Consider the following 15934-nt stretch of genomic DNA (forward strand, 5'->3'; position numbering starts at 1 on the left):
CACTTTAAGAGAGCCAAAGTGCCCCCTGAATTTTTCTTTGTTGGCTCCATGCATCCTTAATGCTGGTTCACATGCAAGCGATTGAGCGGCGCGTCGCAGCGAAAATTTCCAACTTGTTGGAACCTCGCCGCTCGTCGCAGCGACGACTCAGGACAGGTTTTTCCGTCGCGGCGGCAGGATTCGCTAGCATATTCGCTTGCAGGTGAAACAGGCTTTACAGCTCAAACTGCATCGATGAATACGAGTTATACTTAAAACGATTCATCATTAATACCATAATTTCTACCTGATACAAACGGTAGTCCCACATCCATCAAAACACTTGTACATCTTTGGCGCTATTGTTTAGGCAGGTTCTCATCCGAACAACCGAATTCTGTTACAGCACCTGAGCAATGCTGCGCTCGCAAACCGTGCAATTTTGCACTGCTGCAGTCACAACACATCTGACAACCAATGGAGTCCAAATCAGACAGGGAAGCAATTGACACTTTGTTCACAGTACCTTGCTTTATTTTACATTAATTGTACTTATATAAAACAAACCTTGCAACATTTTTTTTTCTCGCAACAAAAAGGCGCCATCAAATATTTTAAATTTTGAACATACCTTTATACAACATTACCATGCTCTTGTCAGCTTCTGCACAATAATAAAAAAAGCACTAAGCAGGTCCCAGCAAGACACTACGCATGGCACAAAATATCTCTGCACCGGTCTTGTCATGTCAAATAATCATGTTGATCATCACTTTGCACTGTTCTTTAAATACACCAAGTGCAAAAGAAGGCTTGATATACTGTGAACTTGTGTGCTGTCTTCCAGGATTCTGTGAATTTTTCACAATGCAGAACCACTCTAAAAACTGTTAAACGACTTTACAACAGTCTGCAGCCTTGCAGTAAGCAGGCCTGTGCCTCACCATCTTCTATGTGCGAAAACAATTCTCTGGAGTAGAGAAGGCAGTCTTTTGCGGCACATTTGCAAGAGTTTCTAAGGAACTGTGAAGGCATGTTGGAAGGTCCCATCACAGCTTGCAAACCTCTCATCAGACAGAGGTCAGGCCACCCAGAGGCCCTAATATGCTGCCACAGGATGGTATGAGGCTTGTTCTTCGTATTTGATGCCGTGTGCAGGAATCCTTGTTGGGCGACTTCTCATGAAACATGCCCCTGGCCCTGACTGGCACCCTTGGACCCGTGGCTTTGGGACGGAAAGGAGTAAGGTCGCGGAGGCTGTGGATAGTTGCTGGCCGAGGGAGACGGGTAGGATGGCCTCTGGCGCCAGTGCTGCGGCTGTGGTTGTTGGGCAACACTGAGATGAGGACGTGGCCGCTCTGTGGGTGGGGCCGCTGCCGATGTCCTGGGCAAGTAGCCGACGGGATAGGGGAAGCCCTTCATGCCTTCCAGCAAGTCTGCTTTGTAGTAAGGGGGCCCACCTCGGCTGCTGGGAGGCTCCCCTTGCTCCAGAGTACGCCTGAAGGCTTCCATGAAACCATATGCAGGGGTCAACCGCAGCGCCGCACTCGAAGAGGGAGTGCGCGGCAGCTGCTGCTGTTGCTGCTGGGCCTTGGGTGGACAGCTTGCTCCATCCAGCTTGGAGCCGCCATCCAAGTGGCGGGAAGTGGTTGTTGGGGCACTTGGCTCACCTCCCGAACTGGGGAAGTTGCCCAGGCTGGCAGTTATTATGCGATCGAGCATCTGTGAGGCCAGGGAGGCCTTGGGTGGACTGCTGTGAAGAGGCCTCACATCCGAGGATGGAGACCTTCCAGGCGACTGCAGAATGACAGAAGTCGGGACAGAGGTGGCCGTGGGGGCTGGAGATGACACTATGGGTGGTGTCGGCATAGGCGTGGGTGTGGAGGATGGAGGTGGTGGAGGTGCAGCAGAGACGGGAGTAGGCGTCGGCGTGGAGGATGTGGGAGCAGCAGAAGCTGACGGTGATGGCGATGAGGAAATGGTCACTGGCGTGGGTGGCGTACTGGGGCTTTCTCTGCCAGTGTCGATGTGGCTGGACATCTTGCGAAGAGCTGCACCAGGAAGAAGTGAGGGCTTCCGAGGCTTCGACCTGGAATATAAAAGTGACGGAAGCATCTCGTGAAGCACCTCTGCGGTGATGTGGGTACATGCTATTTGAGTTCAGGGCCACCAGCGTAAAGTTTTATCACACTTTCTGCTGCACTACTCTCACATGCCTGAATTGGTCTCACTGTCCACACAGCTTGCAATTAGATGCAACAGTGCTGTGCTCACAGTTCTACATTATACGGCAATCCCGTTTCACCCTCCTGCCATGCAAAGTCTGTGTAAGGTTCAAAATGCACGGACAGAGGAACGACATAACCAGTCTTTGGTAAACCAGCAAGTTTTTACCTCGCACTGTAGCTCAGAAGTGCTGAATAAGTGGGTGGCTGACGTAAGTACATAAATGGAGCTTTTTTTTTTTCATTGTCACTACCACTGAAACCAAACTTATTTGCTTAGTATCACTGGTTGCCCATTTGGGCCAAGTGGGCACCAGACAAACTAGGACTTTGAGGAAACTGAGCAAAGACTAATGCCACAAAAGATGTTTCCCACGTTTAGTTATCTCATGTTTTGGACTGTCAAGTAAGGCACTAGGACCAAGGCTTTTCCAAGAATTTGTGTGTGCTTTGAGCAGAAGTCACGGGGGAGAAGCAGCCAGTAGCCAGCACTCATACCATCTTTTGAACCCATATGGCCAGCGTCCAATATATTCCCACACCACTGGTAATTGCTAAGCTAACCCATCAGGTTTTCTGCTTCTTCTCATTTTCTTCCTTCTTTCACTGTGGTTTTGTAACTTTCCTCCTATATATTGTTTGTTACAATATATATATTGTTTGTCACAGTTTGTTACAACAAAGCTGGGACACTGAAAGCCCACCAAGACAGATTCTGCTATTTCCCAAATTCGAATTCCATTTACGGCTTCCTTCACATACCATAAATCAATCGGCTGAAACCTACCAAATTACCTTGGATGCCAGCCACAGCCAGGTTTCAAAGGTGCAAATACAAGAAGCAAGTGGGCAAAAAAATATGTAGCTGTTTGTGGAGCATGAAAAACCAGGACAACGTTGAAGCAGGCCACCCAAAATGATAACGCACTCCACAGCAGCTCACATTGCTCTCATTTATTTTGAAACTGGTATCACACTAGCAGGTTGCACAATGAAGGTCACTGGATGCACGTTAACTACCAAAACTGTAAAGCATCTGGTGTCAATGGGTAGTCACTGGCACGCCATCATGAACATCCGCTCCAGAAGCCTGAGAGACACTATCAGGAGCCTAAAAGTTGGGTGGATAAGAAAGAACAGCTAGAGAAAGACTATGCGAAGAGCACAGGACTCCACTGCTGGAGACAAAGAAAGTAGTCTTCACACAAGTGTGACCCTGCGACTCACGCTCTTTTAGGCTCTCTCTGGGGGTCGCTCAACACCATGAACAATGAATGAGCTGATAAGACAGACGAGCAACACGAGACATGACACAAACAAGATGTTCCAGGGAGAGGATGAAGACAAGCTACAGCCCATATTTCCAACATAAAAGTGCAACACAAGCCGTCCTCGACAAATGAACACTGTGGACAACTTCCTCCAATATTTGTTCTTTGTAATATTCGATTCTTTGCCTTTTAGTGGCGGCGCTGACTTTCCCTGCCGACAAGTCTAGAGTTGAAAGTGGAAGACTTTTTTTTTTTTTCATCACTTGATTAAAACTTGTGACGTGATGATGACATTGAGAGAATCGTGGAGTAACTGCTGGTCAGAAGCGGATGGTGGAGTCGTCTAGCCTCAGATATCTGCTAACACAGTACTTGATGTCATCACAATTTGCTTGTGAAAACAGTCTGGAGCGACAGTCTAGCCTTATGTAAAAGCTCGCTTTCAGAGCAAATAGCTTCGCTGCCATCAGCTTCAATCGGTCTTCAGCTTCTCATTAAATCGTGAGTCAGCAGAGTATGCAAGATGTGTACATTAAGTGTATTTTTTAAAAAGTTGCTCCCTGCACCAATTACACTCTCACCCAGCAGGTTCAAGATGAAGACAAAGAGACATGTGGCTGTAGGCGGATGATGGAGATGTCCAATGCCGATTAATTAAAAGTTGGTATAAAATAGCTTACTCATACGAAGACGCACAGAGAAGAGCCAAGCCAAAACAGACATTTTGATGCTCGATTTCCAAACTTTCTGTAACTATGAAACCTTTCCAAGTGTGAAGGAAAATGCATCCATCGGTAGAAAAAACCTCCACAATTCCAGAAACAGCAAAATTATGAACTTGATTTGATACCCTACAGCTTTCTAGCTGGAAATTTTTATGCATATTTTTTCTACAGTTCAAAAGATGGCTGGTTACTCGCAAATGGTTGATTAGAAAAGTGGCCCCAGATTAATCAATATACTTCTTAAAACTGTGGTGCCGAGTATTTCGTCCGACACCTTCAGACGTTCTAGACTAATTTTGTCCATTCAACAGCCACAAGGATCCTGAACTAATGCCACCACCAGGACCACGGTGAAAGTCTGCACACGTGTCTGATTAGACACCACCTCCTGTAATGCTCAGTGTAGAAGCTATGTGTCGTCCACCACCATGATGGCCGTGAGTCAAATGCAAGCCATCCAGTACCCCTTTAGGGTGCTTTGTATACAACTGTACACATTGCAAACTCTCAACCTACTATTGTCAGTAGTGGTATACCTAGAAATATTTGTTTTATTTCAGGCAACTTTAGCCTCCTTCATATTGCAAATAGGGTGCTTTATAATCAAAGCAGCAATATTTCTCAAAACAGCGAGCACGGTAAAGCATCCTCCGCTATTTTCGTGCACACAGATTTTGTCGCCAGTACTAACATCAATTTTTCTTCCGAATTTCTAGCGTCCTGTGCATCTCCAAAAAAAGAAAACTACTTCAAAACAGATATTACTTCACTAATCCAGGTATTTTAAGGGAGGAAGAGGGTCTTAGAAATAAATTTTTATTCATGAAGTCACAACTATGAAATACCTTCAGGGAACATGCATTTTTGCATGCTGATTCCAAATGTGTAATTTAATTTTACGTACAAGTCCTTGTGCACTTATGCAATGTTAGGTAACTTTTGCCGAGGGTTTGAAAGAAATTCAACTGCAGGGAACTTGTTAGATTACATGCCATTGGTTTCTCTTGACATCAAGCCATGCAATAAGGATAAAATTATCATCCTGCCTGCTATAGAAGGTGAGTCAGACAATTTTTAAATCCTCAGTTTCTTCCCATTTGTGAAGTGGCACATTCAAAACCCTGTAACTAAACTTCTATGATAGGCAGGATAATAACTTTGCCCTTATTGCATAGTTTGATGTCAAGACAAGCCAATGGCATGCATCCTAGCAAGTTTCCTGCAGCAAAATTAATTGAAAGCTCTCGGCAAAAAGTTACATAACATATTATGTAAGTGCACAAGGACTTGTTTTACATCAAATTAAATCACTTATTTGGAATCAGCATGCCAAAATACATGTTTCTTCAAGGTGCCATTATTGTGGCTTCATTAACAAATTTTTTTTTTCTGAGACTAGCTTCCCTCTTAATATTGTAAATTTTAATTAAAAGCTGAAAAAAATTAACGACTGATTTGCTCCCTTGGGGAACTAACAAATTTGCTTTCTTGACTGGACATACTATTTAGGCTGAAAATTTGTTTTGACACAAAATATGGCGCCTGAAAGGATGAAGACGCTACTGCATGCTTTTGTCCCAGCATAACGCGTCAATTCTTCAATGACGGACACCACATATGTGGTGCCCTTTGTGATGGCTCACTATCTTTTTTAATAGGCATGCATTCTTCTTTTTTTCCTCCCCAGAGTGCAAGCAATTTCTACAGAACCTTCTGCTCCAACTTCCCTTTCAATTTTAAATTTGCTCTTAGCGAGCAAACTAAAACTTCCTTCTATCACACCAGCCTTCGGCTCAGTTAAAGGTGCTCAGCGGAATCCGCCATGAAAAACTAGGTTTCAAACACAGGAATTATTTCCATTAACATCAACCTTAAAAGCAGTCATACGGCTACAAATGCAAGACAGACAGCTTTCTCAAGTCTACACAGTTGAAGAAAAGCGTTCGCTAGGCCAGCAGCTCTTATTAAGAATGGCGTAAGTTCTGTGTGTACCTGAAGCTTTTCTGCAGTTTAACTCTGAAGCCATTGAACTCCTCTAAGGTGGATTTTAAAGGTAATTATTTCCTTGTTGTCTGAAACGTTGCAAGCCAAGTCTTGCAGTGTTTCAGAGACATGATTGCCTTGCTATTCCTATATTCTTAAAATAGCACATGGTGCTTTATTCTTCTAGTCATACTTCTCCATATTTTAGTGCCACAAGTTTAACCCTTTGCAGTTCCTATTCAACTGATAGGCAAGACTGCAAGTGCGCCTTTCTGATCAGGTCTTGAGCATCACTCTGCAGTTTGCAGATGCTGAATTTTCCCTTTCCACCACATTTCTCATTCTTGTTCGAAAAGACAGGGACGGCATAGTGGAAGTCAATAACTTATGATGTGCTTTTACAGAACATCAATTTTCATTTGTAGCCGAATTACGCTCCGAGCAAAAAGGCCACATTGTCAGTGGTGTCACACCACAAAAGGTTAGGGAAAGACACTACCTGCAGAAGACTGCTACAAACGCTTTTATTTCACACACAGCAGCAACAAGAATAAAAGAATGCAGTAAAAAAAGAAGCGAAAGCGTGAGTCCCCCCTCTACCCAACCAGCCCTGCTCCAGCTGAGCAAAAAGCACTCACGTGAGATGGCCATGGACTTGCCGGCTCTCACGGAAGAGGGCCTTGGCACTCACAGGACTACTCGCAGGCCACATTGGGCACACCTCTGTGTCCAGAAAGCGGCGCAGGTACTCTTCCGCCGACTGGGTGCGGATCTTGGACAGCTCGTAGCAGCGCAGCTTTATTCGCACCACATCACACAGAGCCTCGCGGAGGCGGCTGTGACCGAGGCCCTCCCCAGCATCCAGGGCTTCCTTCAGCCTCCGCAGGGGCTCCCCGAGCCTCCCGTCTTCCTGGTCGAGCCGCAGCTTCTTGGCCCGTTTGAGCAGCGTCTCCTTGGTGCACGGCAGGAAAGAGGCCAGGTGGGCAAACACTAGCTGGCGCTGCCCTGGCCCCAGCTCACGCGTCCTCAGTTCTACATTCAGCAGCAGCTGGTTCACGTGGCCTCGGAAAAACTTGCATTTGCCCTCGGTCGACCGCAGCGCTGCGGCGTGCTTGAGGCGTCGCACCTCGGCCTCCAGTTCAGCCGGAAGGCTGGTGGGAAGGAGTGGGCAGTGGACATCACTCGAAACGGGCCCGACCGGATCATCCCCTGCACTTCCCCCCCCACCACTGCTACTACTGCTGGCGCCGCCACTGGCAGGCTCCTCATCGACGACGGCAGCACCACCTCCACGAACTACAGATTCGATGGATTCGACGATCGCACTGTTTGTCGTAAGCGAATCGCGAAGCTTTGGGCGGCCACGAGGCCTGGGGCCCCGCCGTGCACCTCCTTCTCGAGGACCCCGCTTGACTGGTCGCGGCCGAGTCTCCCCCTGGAAGTCCTCAGAGTCCGAACCAGATGGCGTCCGAAACTCTAGCTCCCCCGTGTTGATGTAGAAGCCACCGTGCTTGGTCGTGAGCGTTGACGGGACCAGCTCGTCGTACTGCCGAAAAGATAAGTAACGACTTAGCCATAATGAGCTAAGACCAAACAAGGCATTCACACATCTGGACAAAGGTCTGAAGGATGTCCCCGGACATTCTACCATCTGGGTAATGAATTGCATGCTAGTTCCAAAATCCAAATGATTCTTTAAGATCCTCATAATCTCCCTGGTGTGCAAGCAATCCCTGACGGTGCCAAAGTTTCTGCACGCACTGCCTAACCACATAGTAACACAAAAGATACACGAGCATTTATTGGGCAGACGTGTGTGCATGCACATGTATCAGTGCTGTTCCATGAATTTAATTACAGACCACTAGCAAGCCAGGAACATTAAAGTAAGCATTTTTTCAACCATGCTCTCCCCATTCAAATATTGTGAATAAACACTGCCTAGGTTTACACTATTGTTGCTGTTCAGCTCTTGCCGCTGACCTTTTTGCCGAAACTGCAAGTGGCCCACCAATTTGACTAATGTGACTTAAAACAGTACCTCCAAAGAGTTCAAAAATTAGTAAATGACTATTTGAAACACTCACAGTTCCAAAAACCCACTAAAACACATCCCTTAAAATGACAAACGTCCATCAACCTTTGATGGAAAATATGAAACGATAAAAGGTACCCGACGAACTCTGCCAAACTATGTACTATCAGCAAGGAATGAAATGCGAACAAGGTAGCTGAGCCACGAAACGCAAAATTAAATTATTTTAGCCCGGGGACGCTCAATACTTGCTTAGGTTCTTTTGACTTGGAAGGCGCGAAGACTCTTCTCCGGAAGTGTTAATCAACCTCGCTAGCATTTCCACTCCAGGGGCTGATGTTACGGTGTCTTTGAGATGTGCCCTCAGTTTTCCTGTTCGCATTTCATTCATTGCTGATAGTACATGCAACGAATGTTCTAAATACCAAGCAAAAGTAGAAGCAAGCTCAGCAATTCTGCTTCTTTATGCTAAACATAATTATCATAATGAGGCCAACACTCCGGCTACGCGAAAGACAACAGGCATAGCCAATTAGCCAGCTGTAGGAGTTACATGGATCTGCAAGATGGAACCTGCCATTTACATTTATGTGAGCAGCACGCAGAGAAAACATGCCACTAAAGATCTTGCAAGATTGCTTGCCTCACACACAATTTAAGCTTTACCACATCTACTCTGTAAAGAGCCAGCCTCACACACCTTCACACAAAAAAATCTAATGCCATTTGAACCAACCATCGCCTTGTGTCACAGCTGACATCCTTCACAAACAGTCGCACCAAATTTTTACTGGTGCTTACAGCAGGATGCACTTGGAAGTGACTGCATGTAGCAAGCTTGCTTTACTCTCCCCATGCATATTTCCGATTCCCACGCATGCAAAAATGTTTGAAGAGTAAAAGAGAATAATAAGACAGGTCGGTGACGGTGCTTTGAAACAACTGCCATTAAATCTGCGTGGCTACAATTCACTTGCAATATCCATAATCAGCACAATAAACATGAAAGGGGGCACCTGTCACCTAGCCAGCCGGGTTGCTTGTCTTAACACAATATTAATGAAAAGACCTCATCACCATTGATGCACACAGCCCTAAATAGATAGTAAGATATATTAAGCCTAATTCTAAGCGTGAATTACACAGTGCACTTATCAGGCCTCAAAGCAAAGTGTCCTAGATGTAAATTCGATATAAAGAAATTAAATTTTTCCCACCAAAGTCACATTCCATTAATTTATGACGGTGGCTATGTGCTAACACATAACTTCCTTCCAGAAATACTCACCGCCTCTCCATTATCAATGAAGGGGTCCGTCTCATCGTACCCCATTCCACGATCGACGTAGTCCTCCCAAGCAATTCTGCCCTTGCGTCTCTTCTTCCCAGGTTTTGATCCCTGTAATAAAAGAACAACATCGGCAGATGTTGTTAACCATAAACTCTCAAAGCTGGTATTCCGCTTCCCAATGCATGACTACCTAGTTCAAAAATAGTGTTAAAACCCTCGTTCAAGACTCATCTGTCCTCATCAGGCTGACTTCAAACTAACAGCAGTAAAACTCTCTTATGTTAAATGACTGATATGTGCTAGTCAGCCAAAAACTTTAAAAGCACCTGTGTTACACTAACATCTTTAACAACACTCACAAACTTTCCTCCAAGTTGCACATAGTACATCACGAGTAATCAATTGCTTTTTGTAAGAGGAAACCTTTTCAGTAGTCCAATTACATTTTTCAGAACTAAATTGCTTTTCTTGAAAAAAAAAGAAAAAAAGTTGTAACCAATGTATAGCTTCAAGAACCTGAACTTGTGTCAAACACTGGTGCTAGTGCAGGTATGTCCATTGTGATAAGAGTGAAATTCGCGGAAAAGCTGTGCATGCAAGGATATCTGGACATGAAAAACATGAGCAGTACGAGCAGCCTGCCTTTCACCAGCCCCTTGTTCCTTAGTTCACATTTTGCCATGACAACCCAATGGAATGACATGTTTGGTGAGCTGGGGCTTCACCTCTCCACAGCGCGAACCAAAACAAAGTACGACGTTTTGCTTAGACCTTTGTGCATTAGAATGCCACCTTTCCTTCCAGTGCGTAAACCAAGTGAGCCTTCAGCGCTGCTGCTGGTGTGGTCACAAAGAAATGTGAAAAAAAAAATCAGAAGAAAATTTCATTAAAAAAAAAATGGTTAGGAAAACTAACAATGCATTTACTGCTGCAGATAAGATACCAAGCAATCTACAACAGCCATAGTCGAATACAACTTAAGTCTGCAGTGAAGCTCCGCCCACATTCAGCCTTTGCGCACAGAATTCCCACACGACAAAAAAGTAGTCTGATGCTTAAACGCTGCTTGTTACGTAAACAAGAAGCTTGCCAAAATAAAAAAATTATGACCTCAAGAATTTTTATATGTGGATTGTTTGCTATAGTCAAACATTAAAAAGCTGATTTCGTTTACAGCTGCGACTGGCCAGCGGAGTAATACAGGACGCCACGGACCCCGGCCCAGTGTTAGCAACTGCATTTTTTTTAAAACTTGTATCCTACTATAACTCTACACTCCGCGACAACTTTTCCTAGCAATGGTGTGAAAGTTACCCGGTCAAAGCGCACCACCTTTTCCTACACAGCAAAACATAGCCCCCGGTTACAGTTAATGGTTTCCACTTAGAGCATAATAACTGGGCATTTTCAATTAGAAAATCATAGCAAAAATTCTTTCTTAAAACGAATTTTTAGAAAAGTCTCATTAAAAGAGGCTCCCATAGATGGCGCCAGCAACACCAGTGATCATCATCATCATCATCATGCCCGCCCAACCTAGAGGGTACCCACCCGTTACAAGGGTACGCTCTCAAATATCTATCTATGGATGGATCTACCTATGGAGCGAACCAACTGCACAGCAAGCAACACACCAGGCGGTTGTCCTGAAGCTTTATTATTGCCAGAGTGACGCAGTTCTTCATTGCAAAAAAAGCCACGTGCATATTTGTCTTATGCTAATAGAAGTTGGAAGAAAAATTACATTGTCAATGATTGATTACTTTCTGTAATTGTTCAGCTACCTTTTTAGAAGCTGTAAGTACTGCTAAAATCAGTTACGTTTCAAACAGTGCAGCTGTACTTTCCACTAACCAATGATCAATTTTCACTGCTACCTTAGAAAGTGTTTACCTGCAACTTCAATATTGTCTACTTCTCTTCTGCAACATGTACAAGGCTGCTTCTGGTAACTGGAGTGATATGCATTCCCAAGTATTTTTCTGCACTCATCTTTCACCCACAATCTGTGTTTGCCTGTAAGCTGCCACTTTAGGTACAAAACTATGGGGCCATATTCTTGTGTAATGAGCTGGTCAGCCCAGTTTAAGTTAGAGATAGACTGACAAATTTCCATTTTCAATATGGTAGCACAGGCCTTCGTACTTAAGGCAACTTACATATTTTTCTTCAAACTTTCGTGCAATCTCTCGAATGTTCTCTTCGTCATTTTCCCCGAATGGATCATCCTTGTCAGCATCAGCAGGCTGAAAAAGAATGCAGACATTTATCAGTTTCGTTAGGATCCAATGCATGAAACAAAGCACCCAAAGCTGTCCATTAGGACTACATCAAGTTGAAATCATACATTCTTGCAACAAAAACCCCACATTTAGTGAACATGTCAACAAAAATTTTGAAAAAAAAAAACTAAATGTGAAACGATACAGGGGCGTCTGCCTAGAGCAATTACTTTGTAAGTTCAATACAGTGATTCCTCAGTTCATAAACAGAGGATGGAACAAGGGGGCTCACAGAAAACCTGACAAAAGTTGACACACCAATGTGCATGTGAAAAAAAAAAATGCTCAGCAAACACACTGACAAGACAGAAAGACATTGTTTAGATAGCAAAAATATTACTAATTATACACGGTGTGCCCTTATCCATAAAATTATAACACACAAACACACACTATAAAACAAAAATGTAAGTACACAAAATGTACATGATAATACAATTTTTTGTTGTGGTTACAATTAATAGCATATCAGATGCATTAAGGTTTCAGGACCCTTAATTTTGTACAAGATTAGAACTCAGGATTATTTCAATTCAAGTCAAAAACCTGCAAAATGTATGATAACCATTAGACTGTGTAATTCCTTATGCTTTATGGCGTTTTCCCCTTTTTTCCAGAAACAGTGGGAAATCATTTTTACTATCGTCTGAAACGTGTTCATTTAATAATTATTTCAAAATTACATAACAGCAACTAGTTTCATTAAATCTGATATCGTATGTGGGCTTGAACGTCAGGAAGCTCGGTCGCCGTAGTGGAGGGCTCCTGATGTTCTTTAACGTGCACCGACATCGAACAGCACACGGTTTTTTTGTTTTTGTTTTTTGCATCTCAGCTTCTATTGAAATCCGACCGCCCCTGGGTCGGGTGTTTCATTAAATTTGGTAATTACGGTAATAATTCTAAGTGACCACCGCGTGTCGCCACAAGTAGGGCTCCAGGATATATGCCACGCGCTCGCGTGTTCCCTTTCATAAAGCTGACGACAGTACGAACGCTCCTGCATTTTTCCACTTATATCACTCGCGAACTTAGAGCAACAAAGAAAATTTTTCACAGGCCTTACGACTATGCGCGTAAACCAGAACTGTGCCTGGCATGTTGGTCATAATCACGGTGGTCATAATGATAAATTTACACGCACGGATTTACACGCAACAGTCCGCAAGAGAGTGTCAGAAAGCACAACAAAACTTTGAAATATAGTTTACCAAATTGTAAAATACGCATTTTGCAACTTCTCATCGCTTATGTTTTGTAATCCGACCTACTTTGCACTAAACATCAAAAAAAAAAAAAAAGGTTTATCCCTCACACATACGTTGGCTCACTTAATTTCCATGCCAAAGAAGCATCACTAATGCCGGAACAGAAAAAGCAACCAAATAACAGCGATAGCGTTTTGTCGGGCACAGGCACAAATTCAACACGTCCCAGAACACAAGGAAAAAAAAAAAAAAGTGTCACAAAAACGGCGCACCCCGAATGCCATTCAAACAAAATCAAAGAATTAAAAAGTGTTCGTCTCGAGCGATCACATACACGGCAAGGTGTTACGCAACACCGTTCACTACAATATACGACAATGTGTAACGTAACAACATTTACTACAGACGCAGCTGTTGAATTACTGACGATCGCAATGCCTCATCAGATGACAGAACAACCCACTGTGTCAAGAAAGTTCCCTTTACTCCAGGGAAAGCAGCTGGTTCGTCACGCGCCGCGAATGGGCCGAAAAAGTCCTGGAAGCAGCAAAAAAACAAAAAAAGCGTAGGAAGGGCTGCACCAGCTGCATACCCCGGGCAGATGTTTAATCTCACGTTAACTATGTCACTGATAAACACGCGCCAACAGTTTTCCTGCTACAGCAGCGCTTAACTGAAGACGTCGCTTAACGACGCATCTTTAGCAAACGCTCCGCATTATATTAACACTTAACTGCGCTTAGAACTCGTTTAGAAAACTTACTGTAAAGCCAAAGTGTGAAAATTAATCCGAGACGTTTTCTCCAAAACTACGCTTAGTCTTATCGCCGTTTTCACTTGAAGCTCGAAGTCGACATCAATGCTCTTACCCAAACGGAAACAGGACAGATAAATATCAAGCGGAAACAATATCTTATCCACTTCATTGCTTCTGTCGATACTTATTCGTCGAACATAAACGCGACCGTCCCTTAGTTGCGCATAAGCATGGCTACAATACTCGATACCATAGAGCAGAAACTGACGATAAGTGTGAAAAAAAAAAAAAAAAGAAGTAGCAAGCGCGCAACACCGTTACACAAACCGACTGCTATCAACCAGCGCAAACTATGACCACGAGCACATGACGCCAACACCCACAAGCAGTTGGCCTACAAACCGTTTCATGCACGCTTTCGAATCAAGAAAGATGACAGCGAAGCTGTCTCAAGAAAAAAAAAAAAACGCAATCGTCGAATATAGCACCTCAGCAACGTAACAAAACAAGAAAAGTTCCATCGACCTACTTTTTTTAAAGGAAGAAAGTCAACTATATGCAAGCGAAAAGTCACGGCAGGTCGTGGCAGCCATTCTGCTTTCAGAGAACCCGGAGCTCACATCGAACTGTCATCGCTGATTGACACGAGTACACGAGAACGAAACGATTTGCACAATGACAAAAGCTCAATAAGTGCCTCCGCTTGCTGCGTACCGCTCACCCTCGTGTCAAAAAAGCAATCGGCACGGGTACCGGATGTAATCTATAAGCGCATTGCGGCTGACAATAAAGACGACAAAAAAAGAAAATGCCCGCCAAGTACTAAACCTTTCGCGACCTGCAGCAGATCACGCCACGATGTCCACAGCCTTGACAAGCCGAGAACTGGTTAAGGTCGCGTCCAGCCCAAATTCATTCGCTCAAATCAAAATCATGGGTGGCGCCCGTGACCAGCGCCGGCGTGCAAACGAAAGTTCCTATACACACAAACAAAAGTCGCAAGCGGGGAAACTGGGCAAACGTAACCCAGTTCTATTTCCGAAGCGCCTTCACGTAACGTCCTCACCACCGCACACCGCGCGACATATTGTTTCGGCCGCCCGTACCCTTCCCACTTGGTCGTTTACATTTGCCTGCCAAGCCCGACCAAAGGACAGCGTGGTACAAATGCGCATATCACAGTAGAAACAAAAGCCTGGTCACAACTGGCCACGTCTTGTTCCCAGGCACACTGCGAGCTACCTCGCGAGCAAGAGAGAAAAAGCTCAGCCTCACCCGTGTGGATTTCAACAGGTCACTGTAGGAGAACTCGGGGCAGGAGTCGCCCTCGACATCTAGCGAGAGCTCAAAGCGTCTTGTCGGGCACACCTCGGCACGTTTCTGTTTAGCTGGTGCTTGGTGGGCCGTCTCGAGCTTGATGCGCCTCGGTTCAGCCATCGCAACACCACATGAGTCGCTCCGAGCGGCCCAGGGAACTGATCAGCTCCCGCCAGCAGCACCCGTATCAAAGCACGCCGCGAACATCGCACAGCGCCATTTTAGATCACCGGTTTCCTATCCAGTCTCCTACGCGCCCGTCTCGGTGGCGACGACTAATCGCTATGGGACATGCTCCTGCTGCTGGACGCTCTCCACACCGACGGTCATGACGCGCTGGTTTGCACTTTCGCACGCGCACGGGCGACAGTAGTCAGCGTAGCGGGCATGGCACAGGCTCGGGACGAAATCCTTGGCTGTCTCGAAAGGGCTCTTGGTTGATTTTACTGATTTGCCTTGATCGCTGCTGAACCAACTGAACTTTACGCCTGAGCGCAGTGTTTACAGCGTTTGCGCGGTTTTTCGGTCCGCGGGCCGCACAAATCTCTTGTTGTGGTTGTTGGGTAACGAGCACCGCTTGGCGCCCCTGTCGAAAGTGATGGGAAGTGGGCGTGTCGTGCACAATGGCAATTAAATTCAGTGAGTACGGCATTAAAGGTGCGCCGCAAATATTCTGGTTTACTTTGCAGGGTTAGTATAATTAAGCACCCACTTTTCATCGTGATTTACTTTTTTATGAAAGGTTAAAGATGATGATTGCGAACCCTATTAGTATTCTTTAAAAAAAAGAACGCTCTTTGTACCGTTTAAGAGTTTCAATAAAAATGCTTGCTAACTACAAACAATGTCATTAAAATCGTA

General features: G+C 44.8%; 1 protein-coding gene across 2 annotated transcripts; it reads right to left on the reverse strand.

The window, feature by feature from the left end:
* Nucleotides 1-484: 484 nt before the first annotated feature.
* On the reverse strand, nt 485-15673 carry LOC149371436 (ubinuclein-2-like). 2 transcript variants are annotated; one of them, XM_089565670.1, is made up of 5 exons: nt 15032-15673; nt 11669-11755; nt 9507-9617; nt 6822-7729; nt 485-2068 (listed from the first exon to the last, which is right to left on the reverse strand). In XM_089565670.1, the coding sequence occupies exons 1-5, from the start codon at nt 15191-15193 to the stop codon at nt 1159-1161; spliced, it is 2178 nt and encodes a 725-aa protein (XP_089421796.1). In that variant the 5' UTR covers nt 15194-15673; the 3' UTR covers nt 485-1158. The 2 variants fall into 2 exon arrangements, with proteins under 2 accessions (XP_089421796.1, XP_089421797.1); XM_089565671.1 differs by lacking the exon at nt 15032-15673 and adding an exon at nt 14286-14489.
* Nucleotides 15674-15934: the final 261 nt, after the last annotated feature.

Source organism: Amblyomma mixtum, chromosome 1, assembly GCF_055824585.1.
Source record: "Amblyomma mixtum isolate Tamu chromosome 1, ASM5582458v1, whole genome shotgun sequence".
NCBI lineage: Eukaryota > Metazoa > Arthropoda > Arachnida > Ixodida > Ixodidae > Amblyomma > Amblyomma mixtum.

Bases quoted from the DNA above. Each gene is read 5' to 3' on its own strand.
- LOC149371436 (XM_089565670.1), bottom strand. From the start codon at position 15,193: ATGGCTGAACCGAGGCGCATCAAGCTCGAGACGGCCCACCAAGCACCA. The intron at 11,756-15,031 runs GTGAGGCTGAGC...ATTCTTTTTCAG, and splicing joins ACCTGTTGAAATCCACACGG to CCTGCTGATGCTGACAAGGA. The intron at 7,730-9,506 runs GTGAGTATTTCT...TCTTTTCGGCAG, and splicing joins TCATTGATAATGGAGAGGCG to TACGACGAGCTGGTCCCGTC.